Source organism: Lytechinus variegatus, chromosome 18 (assembly GCF_018143015.1).
Source record: "Lytechinus variegatus isolate NC3 chromosome 18, Lvar_3.0, whole genome shotgun sequence".
Lineage (NCBI taxonomy): Eukaryota > Metazoa > Echinodermata > Echinoidea > Temnopleuroida > Toxopneustidae > Lytechinus > Lytechinus variegatus.
Genome location: NC_054757.1, coordinates 10,299,855 through 10,327,488, shown reverse-complemented (window position 1 = coordinate 10,327,488; position 27,634 = coordinate 10,299,855). Strand labels below are relative to the sequence as shown.

At 36.6% G+C, this 27,634-nt stretch overlaps 1 protein-coding gene across 7 annotated transcripts; it reads right to left on the bottom strand.

Annotated features, from left to right (window-relative positions):
- Nucleotides 1-165: 165 nt before the first annotated feature.
- LOC121431658 lies at nucleotides 166-26,002 on the bottom strand. Of its 7 annotated transcripts, none has more exons than XM_041629300.1 (11): nucleotides 25,539-26,002; nucleotides 24,131-24,412; nucleotides 13,861-14,026; nucleotides 13,142-13,339; nucleotides 12,332-12,747; nucleotides 10,565-10,944; nucleotides 7,547-7,670; nucleotides 5,354-5,488; nucleotides 4,690-4,800; nucleotides 3,159-3,377; nucleotides 166-1,392 (listed from the first exon to the last, which is right to left on the bottom strand). In XM_041629300.1, the coding sequence occupies exons 2-10, from the start codon at nucleotides 24,321-24,323 to the stop codon at nucleotides 3,193-3,195; spliced, it is 1,908 nt and encodes a 635-aa protein (XP_041485234.1). In that variant the 5' UTR covers nucleotides 24,324-24,412; nucleotides 25,539-26,002; the 3' UTR covers nucleotides 166-1,392; nucleotides 3,159-3,192. The 7 variants fall into 7 exon arrangements, with proteins under 7 accessions (XP_041485234.1, XP_041485230.1, XP_041485235.1 ...); XM_041629296.1 differs by having other exon boundaries at nucleotides 13,861-14,029; nucleotides 25,539-25,999; XM_041629301.1 differs by having other exon boundaries at nucleotides 12,404-12,747; nucleotides 13,861-14,029; nucleotides 25,539-25,996.
- Between the last annotated feature and the right edge of the window lie 1,632 nt (nucleotides 26,003-27,634).

The window sequence follows — 27,634 nt, the reverse complement described above, 5'->3', positions numbered from 1 at the left end:
AAATCATGCGCAACTGGATTTTCAACCAATCAAAAGCGCGCATTTGGGACTTGCGTTTGATTTTTTTGACTTGCGTTTAAACGCAACTCTTTCTGCAACAGGCCCCTGGCCCGAAGTGGTCATATCGCGCCTTTTGTTTTTTTTTTCCAGAACGGGGGTATCGCCCCAATGGACTGATTTCCGAATAAAATCGGACAGGATTTTTTTTCTTTTTAAATAGCGTTAATGCCTACTTATGAGGCATGCATTTATTTTAAAGACTGTATTCGTTCCATTCTTGATAACATTTGACTTTTGGAAGAGAAGTTACTGACAAAATAAAACGAAAATCAGCCACACACTGTGAAAATGAATGAAATATCGAAAGACATTTTTGAAGCATTTTTTTTAAAGAAGCACCGTAGTAGGAATAACGTGAAAGAAAACGAGAGATGCTTTAATTCCATGTTTAGGATATTACTTTCATCCATCTCAATCTAAATCCAACTTTCCTCAGATAAGGCATAAATTTTACTTTCTTTTCTTAATGTTACACCATAACTGGAAAACACAAAATTCAAAATATAGCGTCCATAGATAAAAAAAAAGAAATCTAGGACGAATGAATCTATCTGTACTGTATCTGTTTCTACCTATATATTTTATCAAAATCAGCAATGGCAATAATGTTAATAAGCCTCTACTATTTTGTTAAACAAGAAAGACCAATGAAAGTATATACACTTTCTCTTATACTTTACTTTAAACCGCATCGTGATGAAAGCTCTTGTAGAGAAAACTAAACATAATATTACACGGATCACCAAGCGCTTTGAGACATTTTAAGGCATTCTTGCATAATTATCATATACCCAAAAGTAACATATTTTGAATATTTATAAATAAACACTTTGATCCTCGCCAATTGCCCACAAACTGCTGAATTGAATAAAAAGCAGTGTGAATACATAAACATTTTTTATCATCTTCAATGAACAGAAAGAAGTCGCAAAAGAGAAATGTATTAAAAATATGGTACATTCAAAGAGTAAATCGTATAATTAAATTTAAAACAGATATCATTAAAATAATCAAATATCTTCGATACAGCAGCAGGGACCTGCACCAAAACTATACAAAAAAAAAGAAAGATTGAAAATAAATCATATCTATAAAATATACCTGAAATCAAAATCGAAATAGCTATCTTTGATGCTATATACGACATATACAAATGCAGTTAGAAAATAAAACAACAAATTATAGGTAACATTATAACTTACATCATAGTTACACTAAAAATGTATATATAACTTCTCCGCTGTAAGACGTAAGATGTGTTTTACGATGCATAACACGGTGTCATTATGAAGAGCCACTTAACGTTGGGTGAAAAGTATTATGAGGACACAGCTGTGATTAGAAGAAACAAAAGGAAATATAATTTGTCAAATCATGATCTCTACTCACATTGTTTTCAACATCACACACAGCAATTTTTTTTTATTTTATCTCAAACAAAATATTTGTTACTGTACTTATGGAAAACTAAATAAATTTTTCATTACTAATTCTACTTTCAAAGGGGGTTGGTTCTAAAAGGTATCATTTTTTGCTTGCGAAGTTTTGGTTAAGGAGAGTTTAAGAGGGACAAATGGGATGGTGAAAAGGGTGCGGTGAAAGGAGAAGCATAAACTGGAAAAGTAATGATAAAAGTAGGGTGTGGGGGAGGAGGAGGAGGAAGAAGAAGAAGAAAAGAGGACGAAACAATGATTAGGACCGTCCCCATACATCCAGTTAGTGTTGGATCAGTGCTATAATCACGATCATTCAAAAAAGGGGAAGACGAGAAGAAGAAGAAAAAAAAAGAAAAGGAACTGAAGGAAGAAGTAGAAGAAGAAGAAGAAGAATAGGAAAAAGAAGATAAGGAAGAAAAGGAAAAAAGACAGGAAAGAAGACGAAAAGGGAAGAAAACAGAACAGACTTACAAAAGGGAAGATGAAGGAGAGAAGAACAAATAAGATAAGAGGATAAGTGTAAGGAGAATGATGCTGAGAACACGAAAAAAAATAGTAACCGAACAAGCGAAAAGAAGCGGATACGTGAAAAAGAATTAGGAGGGGATCCAAAAAAGAAAGTCGAATGTGACAACAGGGGCGGATCCAGGGTTTCAGGGGTGGAGACGGAGACAAATTAATTTTGTGTAAAAAAGGAGGTAAATGCCCGATCCGACCCCCCCCCTCGATCCGCGCCTTTTTGGTTATTAGAATGAAGGATCCGAAAGCACGATTTTTTTAGAGAATACACATGCAGTACTAACAAAGTGAGCATGAGAAAGACACCCCAAAGCAAAGGAAGGCATTATGCGTGCATGACATGTCTATCTAGAAATGAGTAAGTGAAAATAACTAAAAGCTTATAGCAAAACATGCAAAGCATTTATAAGCATTAGACAAAATAAAGAATGTGAAATGGAGATAAATATGCAATAACGTATATGTTAAACATGGTTAAAACTAAAACTAATAGTTTGCACGCACATCAAGTGAAAAAGGCGTGTGTATTATTATGAACACACGAGAGTTAAACAGTATCAAGTCAGTAGACAATCTCATATCAAGTAATGAAACTATTTTTGTTTAACATCTTTTGTATGCTTTGACTAAAACATAATAGTTGGTTTGTACATAAATTGATCAAAATATTTATTCATAAGTCCAATTTAAAAAAATAATAAATGGGGTTTTGTTCGCAACATGTGAAATTGGAATATACAAGGTGTCGTTAAAGCCTACATTTCTTTTCTTTCTTTTAATAGGAAAGGGGCGGTAATATATTTTGATGATTTAAAGACGAATTGAATTAGGATTTTAGATAAAGATATAATAATCAGTGCAATAAGAAATCATAAAAAGGAGGAAGGGAAGAGAGAAAAATGGGTGGATGGGGAGGGGGGTAATTAGGAGGGGGGAAACGAGCAAAAACCTACTAATTAAAACAAAATCAAACCAAACATTTCATTTTCAAAAAGAGGGAATGCAAGTCGTCGCTGGGTCATTAAATGCTAAATATTAAATATTCAAATATAATGAAATAAGCAGACATTACTATCGATATGAGATCTCTGATGGAAGTAAATAAATGGCAGAAAATAATAATGAGATGCATGGGAAATTCACCTCAAAACGAAAAACAGTGAAACACAAAATGATATCATGCAGGGTGAGAAGAAATCAAACTCGGTCGTGGCCACGCGTTGTTGGTTAAGGAAGATGTGTCAAAGGGGTGACCATTTTGCAGTTGTTGTTGCTGAAGCTGCAGCTGTTGCTGCTCTTGCTGTTGCCGATGGGCCAGGGCTATACTGGCTTGTTGTAGGTGGTGAATTTGAGCAGCGTAGTCTAAAGATGCAAAGAGTAGAGCAGAGCCGCAAGGGAAATGAAGAAGCGAGGGGAAAAAAAAAAAAAATGCACTAAAACTAAAAGCACGGCAAAAGGAATGTTATATACATGTGGGTTTTAGCAATTAACAAAAAGGCATGCAGAGATGAGTGAAATAAATAGATTGTTATTGCTAGCTTGCATATGCTTGTGCAAGAGAAAGTGATATTAATTTTTTTAAGTTCTTTATCATGCGTATATTAATAATTCAAAAGGGCGTTTGAAATCGTACACAGCCTATCTTAAAACTGGAAAATAATCAAATCAGGGACCCCGTCTTACAAAGAATTGCGATTGATCCGATCAACCTTAACTATGGAAAGCCAGCAAAATCACCATCTAAAATGCATGTTTATTCAAATTACTTTCTAGATATGATGTATATTCATACATTCATCGTTTTCTTGACATTCAGTGTGATTCTCTTTGTTCACAAAGTACATAGTACACATTGTCTGAAGATAAAATTATGACATTGTTGGCTTTCCATATAGTTGAAATTGATTGGATCAATCGTAACTCTGTAAGACTGTGCCCTGATCTATGATTTGATAAGCCTACGTCAAAGGAATCGTCTCTTCCTCACTCACGTTAGATATTTTTAATGAATACGCTGAGTTGATAAGAGAATATATGTAGAAAGAAACTGGGATTTATGGTGAAAATTATTTTTTGACGATGCGTGTAGGTGAAAGTGACAGAAGGCATACTAGAGTGAAATACAAACGTGAAAGCAAGAAAAAATGAAATTACTTTTTAAAGCGTGCTTTTAAAACCTGAAAGGGGCATGCATGCAACCACCCATGCATGCGGAAATAAAAATGGTATAACATTTGAATCGCAATAATTTAAGAATTATAAAAATGTGAATGCACAATAACATCAAGAACCATTCGGACATTGTATTTCAGATGTTTGTCTTTTTTTTTATAATATAAAAAATGGTAATTGTTGGAGGGGTATTTAAGGCCTAGCTTTTTCTTTCAATTTGTATCAAAATAGAAATATCAAATAAACAATACCGAAGATGCAGTGGCATGTTTAAAAGTTAATAAATGCACTTTTACGGAAAACGTTGTGATGTCGTTTAATATGGTTTAATTACTCTAATCCAATGGGAAGTTGGAAAATAGGCCCAATAATTGCGCTCCAAACGGGTACGAAATATCACAAATACTTCGAGCGTTTGCGGGTTAAAGGAGATAGCGTGTTTAAGGGGTTAGCTTAGAGGGTTAACATGCAAATCGCGGTTAAAATACGATGTGGACCCTACCTGGTTTCGATGGAGCTGTGGTGGTGGTGTTGGGCAAGAGATTCGCTAAGGAGGCGGTTGTAACCCCGGTGGTCTGACCTGCAGCTGTTGTCAGTGTGGTACCATTCGTATCTGAGAATCATCGAAAGACAGACGAGTGAGGCGTGAGGGAAGTTTAAGAAAGAAGGAAAACATGTAGTCTTGTTAGAGATGCTCGATAGTAGTATACTTTCAAATTTCGCCGATCGTTATTGGAGTCTGCCTGGCTGGCCCGCTTTCTGTAGGCCTGCCTGTAGACTTCCCATGCCGAGAGGACCGGTCGGAGTCGAATTCGGGAAGCGCGTTCGCAAGTGTAAGTGACAGTTTCTTATTTTGAACCCCTCCTCTCTCCAAGAACTTCATGAATTTATTTACAGTAACTGTGAAGAGGGATTAACTTCTTCAAAAACTTAATGTGGTGTATTATGCAACAGAGACATCGTTCGGGGGCAGGGAGGCGATCGGCCCCATGAAAATATTTGGGGTACAAACATATCAATTTTCCCCCAACAATTTTGACTACTTGAAAAAAAAATTATATTATGTAATTCAAATATATGTATTTAAAAACACTTTAATCATTGAACAAAAATAGATCTTATGGAAGAAAAAAAATGTTTCAAAGAATCTGTATGATAATACTCACTTTGAACAGCGGGCTGAGCAGTTGCATAAACTTCTTGATAACCTAGAACGCTGGCAGGTTTGAGCTCTGTGAATGTAGTATTATCCGCTACTCCTGGGCTGCCGATGGCTAGGCCTGGGGTTCCTGCTTGCCGAACTAGGTTTGTGAAGGTGATTTAAAAATGTTGGTTGAATATTATACATGCACAGGTTGTAATTGTTGTGAGGTTCGACGTCTTCCCTTCATAGTCAAAAAGTATTTTCAGACTTCATCCTTTCCATTCATTTCAAAACAAGGACTAACACGTACTGCACATCAATACTTGCACCAACAAAGAAAAAAAATAAGCCATATCCCAGTCAGGTTCGGAGGATTTACATTCCCATCCTTTTTATTCCAATTTTTCCAATTAACATGCAGTGCACATGTGTCCCCGATACCAAAAGCCCACACTATTAGCATACACCCCTTCCACTCACATGCACTAGTGTACCTACGGAAGGGGGGGGGGGGAGGGGGCCACTGCTCATACACACATCCACACATAGGCCTACCAATACCGACAATAAAGCATCGTCACCAACTATTGGGCATTATATTGAAAAATAACTTTGGGCTGTATAACGTTTAGCAATCCATGTGTTTCATTTTTAAGATGATAAAAGCCCCCCCCCCCTCCCCCGTGCAAAAGGCAATGTCCATAAAGCTTTTAACAAACCTCACCACACACAAGGCCCATAACAATTTAATTTTCTAAAATGTATTGACCGATATTTATTTTTCATCTTTTGGCAGGGGATAACCAATCTTACCCGGTACTGTATAAATAATTACGACCACTATCCAGTACACTCCTTTCCATACAAGTCATGACCGATAACAATTATTTCAACATTGAGTTCATCTCTAAGACTCATCTTAATCATTGCTTTTTTTATTATCAAAATAAGTGTCCACACAAAGGAAAGATATAAATACATGTAGAGTGCTAACTCTGTGCGAAGTTCAATAATAAAAAAAAGATGGCTTCCTCAAAACCACATTTATACAGGCAAGAAGACATCATCACATTCCACATTGAAACATAATAGAGGAAACGTCAAAAGGGTTAACTGGACACCCTTTCCTCAACCAATAATATAGAATCTCTCTTCTACTTTGACAAAATAGATCATTTCAAATCACTTACTGCACTAATAAATCTGAATATCATGTGATAAGCGTATCTATTCTATGTTTTCATTATACCTAATGTTTTTGGTAAAGAAGCTAATGCTAAGAATAATAAGCCACTTGTTGGCAATAAAGCTCAATTTTTCTCAAATATTTGCAATCATGGGGGGGGGGGTCTTGACCCGCATGAGGAAGTTCCCCATCTTCAAAGATTTTGCAAATGATCAAACTTTATCATTATGTAGTTTCAATTTGTGGATTTTTTTAAAACTTTAAGAGTAAATAAGTGTTTACAATGACCATAACCATAACAGTGCTGCATTGCTTCATTGGGCAAATTATCAGCTGGCTTCATTTATCGGTGAGGCCATTTTCTGTACTATGCACTAAGTGTAATTGATGACAGTTTTGCTTGATGATGATATGATAATAAAAATAATAAACAACTCGATAAGAAAACCAGTGAAATTCATTAGCATACATCAGATGTGCAAAATAACACAACCATATTGATCTCAGACTGATATAAATTAAAGAATACTCTATACACATAAGAAAAAAAAAACATTAAAAATTACCAGAGGGCAAAGGTCACATCAGTAAATCATCTTGGTTACTGGGTCCAAACCAGAAAGTTTAGCTTGATGGCAAGTGAGCAACGGGCAAATGACTGGCACTAAAGTGAAGTGGTTTTCAGGTAATCATGGTAATGCAGACTTAAGTTCCGTAGTTAAAATGACAAGATGCAAGGCTTGGGCTGGGTGTAATCATTTTAGGTTTTTTTTTAACAGACTCTAGTCAAATTTGACTTTGCTCCGTGATTTCTGATTTAAATATATTACTAATTCTGCACTTGACTATGTGTAGCAGACATGAATAGCCAAGTTGGCACTTCATGGCCAACCGTGGTGGGCAATGAGATTTTTCAGAAATTAATATCATTTAACAAGACTAAATGAGAGTTGTGTAACTTGCAACCATGATGATAAGACCTGTATGACATTACCCTTTGGAGGATAGACAAAAAAAAATCATATTCACCTCTTGCTAATCTCAATTCTTCCACTTTGGGACTTTCAACGACTCGCGTATATGCGCCCCCTATGTTCGTTTCACTCTGAATGGGTGTCAATGTGTGCAACCCAGCCGACTCGGATAATGGAATCTGACGAAAAAAATGGAAGCACAAAAGTTGGGGAAATTTCATGAGTTTGGGCGTTTTGAAGTCCTTTCTCCAGATGTGGTTAATGAATGCTATTCATCGAAACTTTGTTAGAGAGTTTTAGGAAAAGTAGATAAGTGCAACGAAAAGAGGACATCTTCATTATCTTTGCAAGATGAAGGATGGAGTGCCCATGAAAACAACAATGAGCAGAAAGTATCTAGTTTGGTTAGATTTCAAATAATGTGCTATGGAAAATGATACCAAAATCTACAAACTTTGGTAAATATATATAGAAAACTAGTGTTTTCAGGAAAAATTGTGAGAGCTTGAAAATTGAATGAATATGTGACCTGAAAAAAGGATTTGAGGAGGAAATAAAGTGCTTAGAATATCCGAGAAGGGAAAGAGACACCATTGACAACCCAGTGAGTTAGTACAACCAAGAAGAGAACTATGATGTTAAGTAATACTTCACCTACAAACCACCACACAAAGAAATCAATGACCGTTAGCCCGGCAAACATTTTTTATTTCAAACATTGGCCTGCATTATCAAATGACAACCCACGCGCAGCAAGCCTCTTTCGACATATGAGATTAGCAAGGCGTGATTGCCAACTGGTACCAACGACTCTTGAATGCACCGAAAGTCTGAGTAAAAAAATATTTGCAAGATTACTTCAGTATTCGTTTTACAGAATTACAAAACAGAATTACTGGGGATCGTTTCATGGAAGTTGTCAGCACTGAGTAAATTTTCAGTGCTGACAAGTTCAGTGAAATATTTGATTAGATTTACACAGTGATTTCTGATTTGTAAATATATTATTAATTCTGCACTTGACTAATCTAAGTTGGTTCTGATTGGCTAAGAGGCTATTCCAAAGATTTTTTTTTAATTTTCATTATCGAAGAGTAAATATGGTGAAATATGCTGAAAAAATACCACAAATATTTATTTTCTGATTATACTTCTTTGTTTGGGATTGGTTGAGAGTTGGTTCATGGTGCTAACCAAACTGAAAGCAAGGCCTGATCAAATTCAAATCTGGATGGTCTGCATAAGTGACAATATATCATTCTCATGAATATATTTGATTTGCCCATTACATTAAAATTAGTTTTCCATCCAGTTGGTAAGCATGCTCAACAGCAAATTAGAATCAATGATTTCAAACATGTTACCATTGATGCAACAGGTGCCAAATTGTTGCTAATCCTCCATTAATTGCATTTGATCATTGAATGGCAAAAATTGAAATTATTACTGGGATGCTAAATTTACCTTTTTATCTACCTAACAGCGTATTAAAAAAGGGCCAGGTAACATAATCAGGGTGCTACGTAAGCACTTGCCCAATTGCCAGGGGCAAGTAAAAGTTAATGTCGGGCAAGCGTTTTGAAGTAAAGACCAAAACTACTTGCCCGAATTGCGCAAGCAAAATTCTCAAGAAAGAATGACTAAAATTAGGGTCGATATGATATGATACTGACCCTAATTTTGGTCATGTCAGGCAAGATAAAAATCACTTTGAAAATGAAATGCATTAACAAAGTAGATCAGTTCATGTCAAAAATAGAGAGAAAAGGGTCACTGGTTTAAATAACCACAAAACTTTCCTTTGAAGAGGTAAAACAAAAAAAATAAAGGATTTTTTGGGGCAAGTGAAATAGATATTTGGGCAAGTATATTCCATCTATTTAAAGATTTACTTGCCCGACTGGGCAAGTGCTTCTAAAAAAGTTTTGTAGCACCCTGCATAAAATGATATTATGTACCCGATTTTATTACCAATTGCAAGTCTTAATGATATATATATATTATATAGAGAGAAATATTAGACACACACTGTATACTACATGACTTAGTGTTAGTGTACCTTAACCACGAGTAACAAGAAACAAGTATGACTGATATTACGAAAATATGATTGCATGAAAATAGGAGATAGAATTGTTACTTAGAAAAGTACAAAAGGAAATCATATAAACATATGAGATCTGCATTACTGAAATAAAAAAACAATTAAAATTTACATTAACTTGATCAAATCTTTGATTAATCATTCATCAGAAAAATTAGCCTTGGCACAAAATATCGCATGACTTGACTGTAAGCATTTATCCAATATTGCACTTAGTAACAATGGCAGAAGTGAAAAATAAGAATTCAGTTGATGCATTTGAATCATTTTGGAGGGAAAATGTGATTTTCTTTGTTCTATGAAAGTAAAAAAAAAAAACAGCTACAGATTTTTCCTCTCTCAATTAACTAACCTACAAAACAGGCTTTGACTAAATTTTGCTTGAATAATTATCAAAATGATATTTGATTGTCATTACGATGTTTTGATTTCACTTTTGCATGCATTTTCTTTTGAGTTGTTAACAAGATCAATAACATTATTATCATTTGGCTTGCTCTCTTTTCTTTCAATTTTGTCCATCGATTTCAAAGAATAGTCTCTAATAACATCATCTGGCTCTAACACAACAATATCTTGAGATTGAGTTAGCTCATGCAATGATCTTGATTTGGTTGGAGGTGCCACAACAGGGACCGTGTTAACTTTCACAGTGGTGTTAAGATCAGAATTGTGTAGCCGCTTGGGAATGTTTTTCCTTTTGGAAACTGTCAAGTCTTTGGCTACCATTGGTGAGCTTTTCGGTCTTGTCGACAGATCCGTTGGCATGACTGCAGTAACCTTAACCTTAGTTGATAGATCGGTAGGCTGAGCAGAAGCAGCACTAACTTTCATGGACAGATCTGTCGGGCTCACTGATGTATTAGTGATCTTTGGCGCAAGGCATCTTACTTTAGTGGGTTTAGTTTTCATGTGAGGTTTAGCTATTTCTTTATTTTTCAAAGGTAAATTAGAGGTAATCTTTAATACCACCAATCTCTGCTCCTGAGAAGGGATGGCCCCAGCACTCATGGCAAGTTCCCTGGCGAAGCTCTCATAGTAGCCTTTCAGACTGCTGGCACGGGCATTTCCGTTGGCATCAGTTTCCGGCTGCTCTGTCTTAATGGTAACTCCCGTAAACGCAGTCATCTGGGCAGGAGTGATTGCCGTCGGCGACGGGTTAGTGGTGACTGCTGTACCGACTGGATTCAGCTGGTCTGGTCTAGCTGGGACGGCCACCTGGACGGTACGGACATTGGTAATGGGTTCAGCCATCTGCACCCCTTCTACCCCTTTGGCAGGGGAGAGCTGTGCCATGGTTGGTCTGGTTTGGGGGCTGACACCGTTCTGCTGGACATATGCCTGTGCATCTGTATAGAGCAGTGGAAGACATACATGTAAGTTAATAAACATGAGATGGTCCACAACCAATGTTCTTTGTTTGAAAAACAATTCGAATCACCTATCCTTGTAATTCCATCTGCATGTCTTGAATTAACATCAAATAGATTCATTTTCTTGATATTGGAAAATGTGAAATTAAAGCAATTTTGACCCTTTCCATCTCTGTTTTTATTTTGCTATTAAAAAAAAGAAGATAAGCCTAGGCCTACAACTGTGCCTGCACTCAAGCAGGCTGTATGCTCAAATTGACATTGCTTCCTGATATTACTGATGACCAACCAATGTTATTTGCAAGAGAAGCTATACCAAAAGAGCTTCCATTTTCAATTGGTCTTTCATACTTCATAGTATTACATCATATGAATTTTTTTGTGATTACACTAAAGAGGATGTATGGAATGAAAACCATATACACACGAGTATATGATATGATCAAATGAGTTAATATGATATGAAAAGTCAAGATTTTGATTCAGAACGACATCTTTGTAAAGGATGTCCAGTATTCAGCCTGTCCCTCATGAAATGTTTTAAATTGATATGAAAAAGACAAAGTGAAATTTAATTATCAAATTTATTGTGAAATTCAGACAAAAATGTAAAATGACAATCGATGTGAAAATGATAATTTGGTGAAGAAACCACACAAACAGCACACCCACATACACACACATTAATAAATATAGAAGAAATTTACAGAAATAGAAACAAACATTTATAGTCCTAGTATATCTTTTGAATGCGTGTGTTTTGAATTCCACTTTCCAGAAGTAGTATAACATGCCACATGATGGCAGGGAAAAAGAATTTAGTACTGAAACTTTAAAGACATTTTCCATTACCATATCACAGTATGATAACACACACAAATCTGGCCATGAATATGCCACAACTAATTAGTAACCATCATCTCCATAAACCCAAAATATCCCGAACAATGACGTGAATTAAAAATCAAGAAGAAAGAATATGCAATGGCAATTGCTCGAAAGTCTGGCTCATTTGATTTAATATAAAAGATAATGGTTTGTCACTTTTTTAAGGAAAATATGGATTGTTTTGCAACAGGTAATGATTGTGGAATCCGATTTTAGTCCACAAAGTATAGTTAAGTATCATATATGGAAATTTTTCTCCCCATTAGTTTATCAGAGTGATTTCATTTTTTGAAAATCTTAAATTCAATGAGAGTAAGTCACTAAATCCAACATGAATTTCGATAAGGGTATATTCCTATAGGGCCCCATCATGATCATAGATGTCTAACAGAGCATTGGGTTTATCTCCCTAGATGAAAAAAAATAAAAGAAAATAAGACTGAGCATGCAATTGATTTGAAGAGGTGGGAAGTACCTTCTCCTACATTTTTCTCCTTCTTAATGGGCTGAGGGGCGACGTGAGCCTGTACCACCACCACCTGCTTACCCAAGAGTTCCTTTATGGTGTAGGCTGGCGGAAGCCTGACAGTGGCCCCACCTGGAGCCACAGTGGCTGCTGCCTGGGGAGACGTCGTCGGGACGTGGATCGGATACCCTCCCGTCTGCGGACTCTGCTGAAGGCTGTTGTAGTACTGCGCAAACTGCGCAGGAGTGATGGTTGGGGGTTGCTGCGCGTTGTGCGCCATGATTTGTTGTGCGGCAGGGCGCTGGATGGTGACTTGAGTTGGAAGGGCGTCTTCGGGAAGATCGAGTTCAGCAGGGCTTGGTTTCTTTTTAGTCAGTGTTGCTTCTTCCATAACAAAACCATTCACGATCTTATTCCGCAATATTCTAAGAAAAAATACATGCATGTGTTTAGATATTGAGTTGCATTGTACATAATGTTCGACTTTCAATTAGAAATAATTTTGAAATTGTGATGAACTACAAAGTTTAAATTTTTTTATCAGACATGACAAAGATGGGCTGATTGCTTCTTCAAATCAATACATTATGTAAAAAAAGGACACATTTGTTATCTTATCTAAAGGTTAAGCACCTATTCGGTCATGGACCATGAAGCACTTTGACATGACAATTAAACATTTTGGATGATTGTGTAAAGAGGGGGCATATTATGTTTCCAAAATACACAATATTAAGAGCAACTAACGACTCTATGAAGGATTTTACTTCCAGGTAACTTATACAGAACTGCTTCAAGGCACCTATAACAAACATTTACCTGTTGATAGAACTGACACTTGGTACTGTCTCCTTGGCACAAATGTTCTCAGAGAGTAACCTGTCACGGATCTCCCAAGCGAAGATAGTTGGGTTGTCACGCTTGTAGTCTGCAATCTTGTTGACAACATCTCTGGTGGCAACCTTTGGTTTACTGCCACCGATGACCCCTGGTTTGATGGATCCAGTCTCATAAAATCTAATGAAAGGTAATTATCATTGAGTGTCACTTTGGTTCAAGTATATGTAATTATTTAAGTATTCGTATCCCACCGCTGCCACTAGTTTGTAGGGCGAGTTATCTTCTGCTTGTTCCTCTAGAAAAGCTAATAAACAAATGGAGCACTAACGTTAGATATTTGACCTTCAAATATATTTGATTAGCCTTGTTTTCTTTACTACCATTATAAAGATTGGTTCATTTCGAAAGAAACTAGATGAAGCCCCCCCTTGCTTATATTTGAATAGAATTTTGAATATTTCAATTCTGCTTTGGAAGAGCATAGAGACATTAGATGTTGATATATGTGCTATACAGTTACGTAATATTACTAGCATTATTATCATCAGTTTTTTTTTACTTAGTTAAAAAGATTTGTAAACATGAGTTGCGTTTTTGCAAGATGTTAACAATGCATTCGCGCCATTGTTCATAAAACTTGACAGAGGTATAAGTAAACTACAAGCTCTTTTAAAGCTGCATCAGTCGGTAAGACCCACCTGACAAGAATTTTGCTGACACAGCCATGTGAAACTTTGAGCTGTCTGGAAATGTCACATGGTCGTACACCTTCCCTTGCTAACTCTACGATCTGTTGCCGAATCTGCGTTGGTAGAGGGCGTCCGTTGGCAAAACATCCTCCTAATTGGTTAACTCCCTCTGCGTCTACTGTTAACACAAATAATAAAAAAGTTTCTAAGGCTTGGGGTTTGCAATTACAGAATGCAATGGAGGACATTTGATACTTTTAATCTGATATACAGTCGCGGAAATAGTGAAACGGAAAATCAAGCATGATGCACCCAGAAAATATATTCAATTAGTTCAATTGGGGTTTTTTATCAAAGAAAAATTACACCATTTTTACTAGGCTTGCCTGAATATTCTGAAGAAAAACGATATTTAAAAGGTGTAAAAAAAGGGATAAAATGACACTTGAACTTTCTATAAGTTTTTTTTATGGGGAAGAGAGTGACCAGACAATTTCAGATATTTCTGTGCGAAAGAAAGATAATTGAGTAGGTATGAACAATACATTCCTATAGTTATTTGTAGAATTGTGGATGTTTTTTATAGTCTCTCCTGAAGAAAGATGAACATGTCATTTTCCATGGTTGTTTTTCTCAATAACCCATGAGAGTTCTCAAATCTGGAGTCAACAGACACAATTAATCCATTCATAACAGCTCTTAAAACGGCCATACGTGGCCAGTAATCCTTAGTATAGCTTTCATTAATCCCAAGATTATCTCGATTCCGAGTATAAATGGGGGTGTAAAGGGGGTGCTTCTTAAAAGCCAGAGGGTAAAGACGGGTCGCTAATTCATGCACCCTGCTTTTATTGTCGGGCGCCATAAAGTAGACTCCCTCAGTAACATTGATACCTTATCTCACTGAAAGAGACCTGACATATACGACTTTCACCATCCCTTTATCTTCTGTAATCTAAAAAGCCCCACCCCCAAGCTGCTTGCTGGTTACTCTCATCTCCTTTATTCCAATCATAACAGCGACGGGAGTCGATTTTTACCCTTTTGAAAAACCCCGAACATTGGACCCAAAGAGAAAGGCTACCAATGCTGGATAAAAATCTATGACGGGTTTATTGAGAGGTGTAATAATGCCCCCTCAAAAGAGGGAACAATCGGTGCAATTGGTCGGCGCCTGGGTAACTTCAGGCCCCCTTTGACCGATACCAAATGCAAAGATGTGTAGGTTTATACTGAAGAGTGGATATTTTCCTGGACTTATTTTTAAATTCATTAAAAAGCAATGCATTCAATGAAACTTTTTAGGTTTGCGTCTTTAACTTATAATAAATTCACTTATGCAAAGCGGTTTTAGCTTTAGATTACCACTCCAGGTTGACTTTAAGGCATCATACAGTAAATGACTATGTAGAATTGTAGTATACGTTTAAATAACGAGGATAACGTGAATAAATTTCTTCTTAAGTTGATACCAATTTCTCGTTTTGATAACAATCAGTCAAAGTGATAACACCTTAGAAAATGCATTGTTCATTTGGCGTCTACATGACTTGTAGACTACTTCCTTGACTATTATAACTTACCGATTCTCCTATAAAATTTCAAATTTCGCACGCAATAACCCCCCCCAAAAAAAAAAAAATCAACTCTTACATGGAACATAAAATTGATAAAGAACAATAAATTAGGAAAGTACCGCTAGATAAATGTTAACACCTTTCCTTCTTCACGAGTATTATAATTTCTGCTGCAAATATAGGAAATGGATTGCTTGAAATTAATTCTCTCGGATCTTCGGCATGTTCCAGACTAGTCCACTTCGGAACCTTTTTAGAGGAAAAGCTACTTCCTTCAAATTCAAACATGGAGGGGGGGGGGGGGCAAAAAAGTCACACCATCTCTCCTACCAGCCTACTTCAGTAGCATTTAACCCCTATATGACTTTGAGGGATAGTAGCTTCACTCTCACAAGGTTCGAACCTGGCCAACACGTACTTCTCACCAAAAGATAACATCAACAATGTTCCCTTTTTAGTGTTTGGTGTTCCAGTCTTTAAAGAGGTAAAAAAAAAAGGGGGGGGGGGGCTTTATTTGAAAATAGCTTATATGAAGTACACTTTATGTTTTCTATTTAACCCTCATCCCTCGATTGAACATTTAATAGGTTTCGTGATTTCAACGCTTTGATGGATTCACGTGGAGATTTTCACACAATGTATTTACAAGTCGGGTCAAGGCGAGAAAAATAAGCAAAGGATTGTTTTATATCTTGTTTAAAATGCCACTTTTCTCGGTTGTTTGTATTTCAGAATGAATTGTAAGGAGCCTTCGTTTCATACGCCTACAGCTATTGAACTGATATTTTAATAAAATTTTACATCGTATGCAGCATATAGAAACTTTAACATTAACAAATGAAATTGGGGGAAATTGAAGTATTCTTATTTGTGGTGCATAAATTTTTTTTTATGTTAGAAAAATAAAAATGAAAAATTGGCTCTCATAAAACTCTCATGAAAAACCTATAGTATATGCAATCAAAAAGTATATAGCTTTTGTTTTCACTTCGTTGTAAAATATGATCTGTCACGCATGAGTGATTATGAATCGTGCGGTAGCCAACAATATATTACATATTTTCAGATCTTTCTATTATCAATGAAGCGTGATTCACAATATCTCAATGTCAATAACTTTGCCTCATCACCCCCCCCCCCCCGTGATGAGATGATTTCGGTTGGATTATTCACTTTGACAGGAAATAAAATATGAAACTAATAACAACCCCAGTTCAAAAGTCCATAAGCAACAGTTACCAGACATTCATTCATCCAAAACGTTTTCGAAAGGAGCAAAGTCGATTGAAATAATAACTCTACAACAAAATGACGGGATGTCATCTCATCTCTCGGAAAATATGAAATAACTCAAATAAGTCATGATCATTGATGCATTACACGCTTACGCTTCAATGATCACAGCAAGGTCTCAAAATACGGATTACTCCCATATTCATAACCCTTCATGTGTTTGCAAATTTGAAATTAGAGATGAAAACAAAACACACAAGGGCTATATTTTTCTTGTATATATACAATTAATTAGCTTTCATGACAACCAGGTTGGGATATTTTTTTCTAACATAGTCCATCTTTTCCTTTTGCAGTGTTGTTAATAATAACAGAAATATTTCATGTGGACACGGTATATCCACATCTCTCAATAGTATCTCTCAATAGTTACGAGTAGTTATGAGCACAGTCAAAAGGCAAAAATGTCACCTTTGAAAAGTCACAAGCCAAATATCATGAATTTGATTCCATTTTATTGGAACTAATTCCACATTCTCATCATGAAAAATAAAAGGCTTGTAAAAGGTACCTTCTCAAAGACGATACATTTTTTTGTTGCTAAATTTCACGGTTGAATAAACAGAAGTCCAATTTGCTATAATTGGATTTTTTTATACATTTCTATTGATCACTAAAAATGATGGAATATGATGACAGTTCTTATTGGGAAGAGTATCTTCAACAATATTCATCGTTTCACGGTTCAATGAACATTTATTGAAAACAAAAAAATACGATTTTCAAATATCATAGGCAAGTATTGTTTCATTTTGGTAACTGAAAATTATATTTTCTCAACTTTTTCGTTAGGTTCATACCAATAATGCTTCAGTGATTCAAAGGCGTTTAATTAAACATTCACGCTTGAATGAACATGTGGAATGTGATTAGCTCTCTTTTTACGTTCTTGGAAAAAAATGCAATTTGTAACTATGGATATCCGTCACAAACCACCTTGCATAGTTCTTTTGATTTGATTTTTATAAAAATCCCGATGTTTAATGCTTAAGTGATCACACAATAATAGAAAATTATGCAAACGAGAAGAAAGTTCAAGGTCTTGGTACCACTCTGCCGTATTGAATGGGCATTTTGGTGTGCGCGCCTTTTGGATAGTGTTACTCTGAAGAAATATGCGAAGTTTCATAAAATAGCTGTTGGCAGAACAAAAACCGTCCATGAAACAAACCCTCATTTCATATTAGTTAAAATTTTGATTTCCTCTCTCATAGACTTGTGTACATTATTGTTGCATATGTTTAAGAATAAGTAACCCCTTATTCAATATGGGGGAACCCTCTTTTCAAGGCTGTCTTTAGCAAAGTCGTTTGGCAGTAATGTTTATCAACCAATGGGCAGAATTATGTGCAAAACTGAAATCGATTTGTTTATTTATGGATGAGTGAGCACGCATCAAAGTGGGTAAATTGGTATTTTCAATGTCACAGACTCATTTTAAAGGGTAATAAAATGAATATCGGGGGCAAATTCGGTTTCAACTGTGACTTTAATTGCTGTTGTTTTTACCATCTATCATTTCTATCACCACACACTTTCCGAACTTTAAACATTTTCATAGTTGAGCGAGCACATTCGAAAACTTAGGAATTAATACTCTTTATACTGCATAAATGTATTCTTTTCCTAACAATTTCTCAGGATCAGTTGAATGTATGGACAAATCAGTGGTGGATCCAGAATTTTAAATTTGGGGAGGGGACTATAATCGTGGGAGCCAACATTTTCAAATTTAACATTATCGAACAAGTTGTAAAGGATACTACCATAAACTCCTATGATGATACGTCACAATAAAGGGGTCGCGGAACAGTTTTCAAAGTGGGAGGGGGGGGCTGACCATGCAAAAAATCACAATCGTATGATCATTTTTACATTTTTGTGCATGCTTCCGCGGCCCCTGCAATACATTGTGCTCACTCAACCATGAACATACGATATCAAAATTTGGTCTGAAGTGGAAAAACAGCATAACACCATAAAATTCCCCTAAAAACAACTTTTGCTCAACTTTGTATTTGCACAATCTGAAAAACGACTCTTGTGACTTTCAAAAATTTTCATTTTTTATTCAATCTTTAATTTCTCATGCATGACTCCACCGATTAATCTCAATTCCCCCAGGAGTTGCTTAATGAGCTTGTAGAAAACCACCTATGAAATATATCTCAAAATAATTCGGTTCAAAAGTTACAGCAATTCGATTTAGGGGGGACTTAATTTTTTTGTGTGTATAGTTTCCATAATTATTTCAATATCGAGATAGTACATAGCGCGTATATACGCAAAGAATGAGAGACAATTAACTGGTTTGAAATTGAAAGGCATTCTTGGTTGTATATCGGTTTAGGTTGAAGTAAAACAATGCCGAAATAAAACAAGTGGATTATTTCACCGCCAAACCACAACATACTTGAATGACCTATTTAACAACAATATTTCATTCGTACTAGCCTATAGTTCCGCACAGCGCCACCCTCGAGCTTGTTTTTTTTTGTTCTTTCTATTAAATATTCATACTACTTTTATAAAATGGTGTTTAATTATTATGTTGTTTTCCAGTTTTACCCTTTACGTATACGACTTCATGAAGTCAGTGTATGCGTTTTCTTTTCATTGGGATAACAATTAATAATGTAAAATCTGTATGTTTTTCTATATTTTATTGACATTCACAGAAATTTCTATAAAATGTGTTTACTGTCAGTACAACAGGTTGAAGTTCCTAAAGGGGTAAAATCGCGATTGCCCACCGCTCATGCGCGTTTACGACCGTGAAAGCTCCATACAGATGTGATATCGAATCTTTTATGCCCCGCCCCCCTCCAAAGATCCTTCATAAATTCGAATAACATGTAAGGCCCGGATGTAAGGATAATGTACATGTTGGTGTATAAATTTACTGCCCGCTAACTAAAAAACAACAACTATAAGTGCACAATTTGGAGCAAATTTCCCGCCCAGTACCCTGGATTAGCTTACACGACCATGGAAGCACCATGTTAGATTTTTGGTAGAGTATCAACTTGGCTTTTACTATACAGGTAGCACGTTTGAAATGGCTTCTGCGCGTGAATCTGAGTATGGGAAGCTTACTTTAATTCTACCTATTTTTCAGGCAAGTTCGCAGCACTTCTTCTTTTTATATTCTTTTCATTTTATTTTCTTCTATAGTGTCACAAAAAGCAGGCGATGCGGTCTGATGAATGATAAATCATGTGTCGCATCGTAACAATACCAAGATCTTTAGGCATTCATAATCCGTAGTCTATAATCCCAACCGTATTATCTACCAAGGAATTTTCATAAAGCTCTTTCAATAGATTTAGGAAGACAAATGGGACTCTTAAAATATTTCCGCGTAAAATGGAAGTTAGAAATGTAAAGGCCATAGAATTGTAGCGAAATTGTATATTGGAAATTAGATAGGATATAGTGTGTGTCTTATCATTTTTCCTGAATCGAAATGGAGAGTCGGCATTCTGTATGGAAGAAAAGAACAATTCGGAAATTCTTAATTATGGCTGCGATCATCCTTCTCAGGATTTCGTGATTTGGTGGCGCTACGTCAGGTAGTATCTAAAAGCTAAAATTTGAATACTTCGTCCCTTTCTTCTAACATTACAGACACTCAGAGATAAAATTGGAATCATACGACGCCTAGATAAATAGACTACGACTATGCAGCAAAGAAAAGAAGTCATTCCCGTGAAAAGATTCAAAGGGTTTGGGGAATAAAAGTTGTTTACGTGAAAATCAAAGAGATAGTAATGGGGAGATCTTTCGTCACCAGGTAAGAGGTATCTATCCTCTTTTCAGTAAACTTACCCACTCAAACTAATTCTACGAATATAGAATTGATGCAGAGTCACAGAAACATTCCTTGTGTAATCAGTACTGAAATCGGCATATAATAGTTTATTAATTATGCGCTGGGCCTTACATGTTGCCCATTTTTTTCTTCAAAATTTGGCCGCATGGCGTATTCTACATGGTAACATTTACTGGGGAAATGATGCCATAAATAACTTTGGAATCAGAATGGCGACTCTCCTGCCGCCAAATCTGTAGAATCTTTATAGTCTCTGATACAATGCATTTCAAGAATAATCAGGATGGCATGAAAATATGTTTCATGTCACTGCTTGATGGAAGGCTAGATATTATGAAGCCGGTGAGAAAGGTAGCGGGGTGATTATTACGCTTTACCGACTCCCAGTCAAGCGATGAAATGAATTTTGGGGACTGGTTTGAAAACGGGAGAGGAGGTTCAATTCCTCTCCAGTATATTCATGAAAACGAATCTGCCATGAATGGAGTTGTTTGCTCAGCTCAGATGAAAAGGAGATTTCTGACTCTTTTCATTGCCATGATTTTACGAGCCATTCTCCCGTGAAATGTAAATCAGGAATGGTAAAGGCAGATAGAAATTGTTGATCATAAAGCAAAGAACGCACGGGATGTGTAATGAGGAGAATTCATCCATTGGTTGTTATTTGGAAATTTTATTCAGATTGGTAATCCGATCTGATCAACGTGACAAAAAAAAACGAATTCAGATTTTTTTTCTCTCTTTACCCTTACGGGTAAACATCTCCCTATATGATGATGAATGATAATCAACATACTTGGGTCTATAAACCTGTTAACCTACTGTAGGTATACTGACGCCTTGTTGGATGCATCCAAAATAATGCGTTTTTGGTTACCGAATAATAACGCAGAAACGGGGCCTCGTTTCATAAACACTTGTTATAGTAACAAATTCAAAATCCCACGTGAGAGAGTGTTGGCAATATTACTGGAAACTGGATGCGCTCGGCGCTCCCAACTTGTGGAAAGAATTTGAATAGTTTGTCAAATATAATACATTTTAAACTTTCAGAAACGAAACATAAGTTTGAGAAAATGTACACAAATCATGGTATACAATATCATGACTTTTCACGTCAAGCACCAACCTCACAACTGCGACAAAGCATGTCTACGGGACGAAGGAATTATGTGCTACTGTATACAGTCGGCAGTAAAATCAAACTGACTTCAGAATTTAGTAAGCCTTTAATAAGCCTGTCAGTGCATTGAAAGCTCAAACTTCTTTTACCCGCTATCACAGATTGCAAGGACGTCCCATTGTGCGATTGATACAAAATGTCTTTCTCCTGTCCCACACGTCACTTTACAGGGATATGATGGCTGCCATCAGTCATGTTATGTTTCAATCATGTTGTGTCTCGACTCCACTTCGAGAAGTTCCCCGTCATGGGAATGATTAGATTAATACATGTCATTTATCATGCATTATAGTAGAGGACTGAAGGTAGATTGATCTGATAATTATACCCCATAATCAATAGGTGGATTATTTTTGGACTAACTGTAACTGTGGAGACAAATATTGACTTTCCGCGCCAGGTCTCCCTTGCAGCAACCACGATAATATCATGAAATATCGTTTGGCAAATACCTCCTACCGCGAATTATACGTGTATCGACAGATGCAGACAGGGTTACATTATTAACGACATTCGAAAGCAAAGAAGGCATACATTTTATATTTGTCACGTTAATTATATTCGAAATGAGACATGGTAGGGTAGTTTCATTCTTGAGTATATTCTTTTTCAAAGATACATCTTCCCAAGTTTCTTTGCGCTTTGACAAGCGTAAGAATATCATCCCCTCTTGCTAATATTGTTACAAGGTTTTGTTACAAGATCTAATGCTAACATAAAATATGAACACCAACGATATTTGTTTTTAATGTGTGCTCTGTCAATAAATAAGACTCGGAAATACTCTCTCTCTTTTTCTTTTGGTTCGCTGGTTATCGGACTTCCTATACGCGGTCCTCCGACCTTGAAATCTTACAAGCGCACTTCTGATGCGTGCGAGAAATAGGGTGAAGTCAATGCACTCTCACTTTAAAAAGCCTTTTGTGAATGTTTATACTGAATGAATTCTTTGGGGAAGGGGAGGGGAGGTGTTTGGTGGAATCTATATCAGAATGTAAATCAGGAATCATTCTTCCTGGTTCTGACTGCGAGTGGCTTCTCTGAAACTAGTGATGTCAGTCATCACGGCTTCGATTGGTCTTCTTTCTTTTTTTTAAACAAGAAGTATATTGTTGTTTTCTCTCGCCAAAACGTATTTAAGTAGTATTTTACTTTCTGGGATTAATGTGTAAAATAGTAGTGTCGTATAAATTTACTTTTAAGTTTTTGCATGAATGTTCGGTAGTGAGGATATTATCGATTGGTATTGGATTTCTTGAAAAGGGATGACAGTTTAATAAAATAGAAATTGACAGCCTAACTGGAATGATGCCATTCAGTGGATACTTGGATGAACTTCGAATGATATTAAAGACCCGGATCAGATTAACATAATTATGAATTCTATCTCAGTCTCAAGTTAATTTAAGACACATTTTAGTCGATATTCTTTATATTTCCAGCCTTTTCATGGCAAAACAGGATGCCCAGCGTGCAGACTTATCATTGCTCGATTCATCCTCAAAGCTTTTAGACGCTGAAACCATAAAACCTTTTGATTAGAAGGTGAACTCTTTGGCTAAACAATGAAACTTGCACCTGAGAGGCTAAAAGCAATCAATCCTCTATTGACTATTGTGCTGAATCTTGAAAGGCTCATTTATGTAAAGGATGGGGTCATCGTGAATGCGTAATTGGCCTCTTTTGAGAAGAGCATTAAAAGGAGGGAGGGTCAACATGAACAGGCAACGAATGCACGCCGCGTTTGCATATTGCAAGGCATAGCGATATAGACATAATTTAATTCCCAGATCGTTATATCTCAAGAATAGACGAATTCTCAACGGTGTTGGTCACGTTTAAAAAAAAAACTTTACATTTTGTTTTTCACAAAAATAAATTGTCTTCATAGCATAGTACTATAAAGTCTTGATGGTCAAACGCCTGGCAATATACTTTACAAAAATGTCGTATAGTTTACCAGGTCCACAAGAAATAAACACCAAAATACGCAATCAAAAATTCATAATGAACGATAAAATGTTAACATAATGGTGAAACCAATTTTCTGATGGATTAAAATGTGACAGATTACAAAACTCTCAGGAAAATATTTGGTACATGCATGGATCGTCATGATTGCGCACTCTATAGGAAACATGCAAACACTTTATAAAAAAAAACAATGTTGAATTCACAATAATGTGAGCATAATACTGTCAAAATATTGAGCCATAGACTTATACTTATTATTAAAAGTAAACATGCATAATCATGATTTAACTAGAACAAGATTGAACCTGATGCAAGTATCTGAGTTCCATGCAATATGAGGTTAAATAATCACTAATTTACTAGGCTACAATGTGAAAATGGTCTACATCTTGTAGGAACAGAAATAGGAAATCCACTGACCTGACAATCGTCTTCTCTTAGCCTTTGACACTTCCCCATTTGACGAAGGACTACCACCTTCTTCATGAATGTGCATCACCGTTTCACCTTGGATCTGAAGTGCAGGTGGTTCTCCTTGGACTTGCATCGTTGCTGGTTCTTGGTGAACCTGCATCGATGCCTCTTGGTGGACGATATGGGCCTCTTCTATCATTTTGAGTTCGAGTTAGTAACAACACTTGTCTATTTGAGTTAGGTGGGTGCAGTGATGGACACAAGGACTTCAAAAAGAGGATGGTCAATCTAGGGATAATGAATTAAGAAATGGGTAATCAGAGAAAGGAACTGATGCAATCAAAACCATGTATCATGTGTATAGAAAGAAAAATATTTCTGATGAACATCCTGAATATCATAACATACTAAAGTCAAGACGAATATAGGCCCTCAGGCTCATTGGTCTTTCAAGTCAAAGCTCTAAAGGGTGTTTACTTCGTTAGCATTTCTAGGGGTTTTCACAAGGATTTATACATAGGATAATACATTGAATGTAGGCATTTCAAGTTTATTTGCCCCTCGATGGCTTCTCATGAAGAATTTTGAAAACTGTTACAAAGGGTTATAAAAAAAAGGGAAAATTATTTTGGCCGGCGCTGGTAATTAATGAGCAGTGATGTTGAATTTTAATAGAAGCATGGGAACATCCAAGCATGGTTTTACTTAGGGAATTACCCCAGGCAAGCTCCGTTGCACTCCAATCCAACTCGTGTTCCTTGACAAAGTTTATTCAGACAGTACCGAAATTCCTTCAGGTTACTCAGCCTCCGACATCAAAAGAAGTATCACTGCTTCAGGGGTTCAAAGTTAAGAATCTATCCTGCATGCTGCAATGAATTGATAAGTGCTACAGGTGAGCGCATAACGTGGGACTCCTTCCTATACACACGGGGGCAATGTTGATTATGGAGTCTACTGAAGCATAGTGGCCGGGCAAAGGTTTTGCTTACTCGCGCCGTTCAAGATTCGAGGATCATTCAATCTGCACAGCCGAGCAAGCAAAAATCTGTTCACTGTCGCCGCGATCGTGGAGCAACAAGGGTTATCTCTTCGTTTCGAAGATTTTCGCCTTGGGATAATATCAGACAAATCATTGAGACGGCCAAGAAATGGCGGAAACTTAGGACGTTTCAGAGGAAGGTCGTACGACGAGGAGCGGCAAAAAAGGAAACGCGCATTTGCAAAATACACACACCCGAAAACTCAGACGAATTTCTTTGTATTTTAACGACAGGAAACGTGTAATTTACACAAACTCGTCACATTGACCAAAACAGGTTCCATCACATACATATCATGTAGTATACATGGTTTTGACAAGCAATATATCATGTTCGAATAAGTACAGATTTATAAATGTACATGTACTTACGTATGATGGCGGCCGAGCCGAGGGGCCTATAATTCAACGCCGTGTTTGGCCGTTCAGCTTGAATGCCACTGCTGTACTAAAACCAATCTGCTAGGCTCAGCCAACAACCAGCGCACAGTCTCTGCCATACACACTCGTTTTCACTCTATGACACACACACATGTACTATTCTCTGTGTATGCGTACTATCCAATGGCTATTATCACCGATGGCCCCCGTGTTCTCGCTGCTAAAAAGTCGGGTTTGCACGGAATATAGAATAGTGTTCTTCCACCAAACAATAGAAGCCCACGCATTCTTTTACACCGTGGGTCCCTGTTGAATATTCAAAAATTCTAGGCGGTCGAAACACAATAGACTTGGGAGGCCTCTCTGGCCCCAGCTCAACTACTCAGACAGATGCTATTATGCGGGCATAGGAGGGAATATCAATATTCGCCCTACGCAGCGGGCAATAGTCGGGGCGACAGTGCCAACTATAATATCCTACTAAATTTAGTTTGAAGACACAAAGTTTGCCTCGTGCTTGCCGTGTCTGTATTGTGAGACTATTCCGGTTGTACGCTCCACTGCATTTAGTAATGCATGTTACACCCAATACTGTTTTAGAACTACATAACATGGGCTTGGCTCAAGACTGTGAGTGTCAAGTTCAACTTACATTCTATGTTTTCAGACTCATTTTTTTCGGTTTCAAATTGAAGAAATAATTATGCATCCCTTGCACAAATGGTCATGAAGAAATGTTTGGCCAAAATCAAGCAACTGAGACAATATAAATTCTCGGAAAGTGAAGAATGAAAATGGGGGAAATAAAAAAATATACTTAAAAAGAGAGTATTGAAAATAATCATATCGACCGGAACTTAAAAGTCACTTCTTTTTATTAAATGAAATTTACCTTCGATTTAGTATATCGATGCCACCATTGCACAATCAGTCACAAAGAGGCAAGTACAGAGTTAAAAAGAGAGAATTTATAGCAAATGGTTATATTGACTAACAAAACTAAATTAGAATAAGTAATTGTAATATCTATATTAAAGTGGTGTATAAGGTGGGGGCAATTAATGACCCTCGCCCCCCCCAAAAAAAAAAAACAAATTACCAAGAAAGAGAGAGAGGGAGCAATTAAGGAAGAGAAAGAAAGGGAAAAGTGTGAAATATATTACTATTCGAAATTATTATTTGAATGGCCAAATAGCTTGCTCGCCACTTTAATCAAATATTTTCCCCGTATCATATGCCGTGTTGTGCTCCCCTAAAAATTAACTTATTTCATCATAATCAGGGGGCGCGGAGGGGGGGGGGCTTCAACCCCTCAACTTTTTTTCAAAACCGTGTACAAAATCGTAAAAATGACCATATGATTGTGATTTTTTTGCATGGTCAGCCCCCACTTTGAAAACCGTTCCGCGGCCCCCGATAATGGAGAGACATCATTTAAACATGTATGAAAAAATGAAAAATGTATGACTTCATGTAATAACATAAGAAAAAGGAAAGTGGGGATGTGACATCATCAGCCCACCTAATGAATATTCATGACGATGTGCATATAACTGTTTTCACAAATATTGATAAACTTTAAAATTCAATAACTTTGTTATTCGATTTTGATGAAATTTTCAGCATTTTGCTTTGTGAATTTCACTCTATTTATTCAAGTATAAAAATTTTCAGCCCGGACTAGTACCCCTTTAAAGTTTAAACCCGGATGGGTTCCGGGTGCTCATCTGCACAGCACTTACACAGATGGGAGGGTTTGGGGGCAATTAATGGACCCCAATAGACCAAGAACAATAACGAAAAGGAAAGGAAAACGTGTAAGATGATGCTATTTTCTGAAAACTATGTCAATAAATCTATCGTACTGAAGTCAGATTTTCGGTGTTCGCTCGGAAATGTTTAAACATTAAAAAAACCCTGTTCACATCATGATCGATATAGCATAAATTGTTGGCTCTTGCTCCACCCCCGCCCCCACGACAACTGATCCCTGATACACCCCTGCGAATTCAACAAAATTATGGAACCTTAAACTCTTCAGGGATATTTTCTTCATTTAATTTCCTCTTTTTTCCGATTTCTGCGCC

What these genes read in the sequence shown, in the direction of transcription:
- LOC121431658 (XM_041629296.1), bottom strand. Translation starts at nt 24,323, where the DNA reads ATGATAGAAGAGGCCCATATCGTCCACCAAGAGGCATCGATGCAGGTT. An exon ending in CTCAGGAGCAGAGATTGGTG is followed by an intron (nt 7,671 to 10,564) that starts GTATTAAAGATT and finishes TTTTTTCGTCAG; the next exon opens with ATTCCATTATCCGAGTCGGC. An exon ending in AGAATTGAGATTAGCAAGAG is followed by an intron (nt 5,489 to 7,546) that starts GTGAATATGATT and finishes TCACAAACCTAG; the next exon opens with TTCGGCAAGCAGGAACCCCA.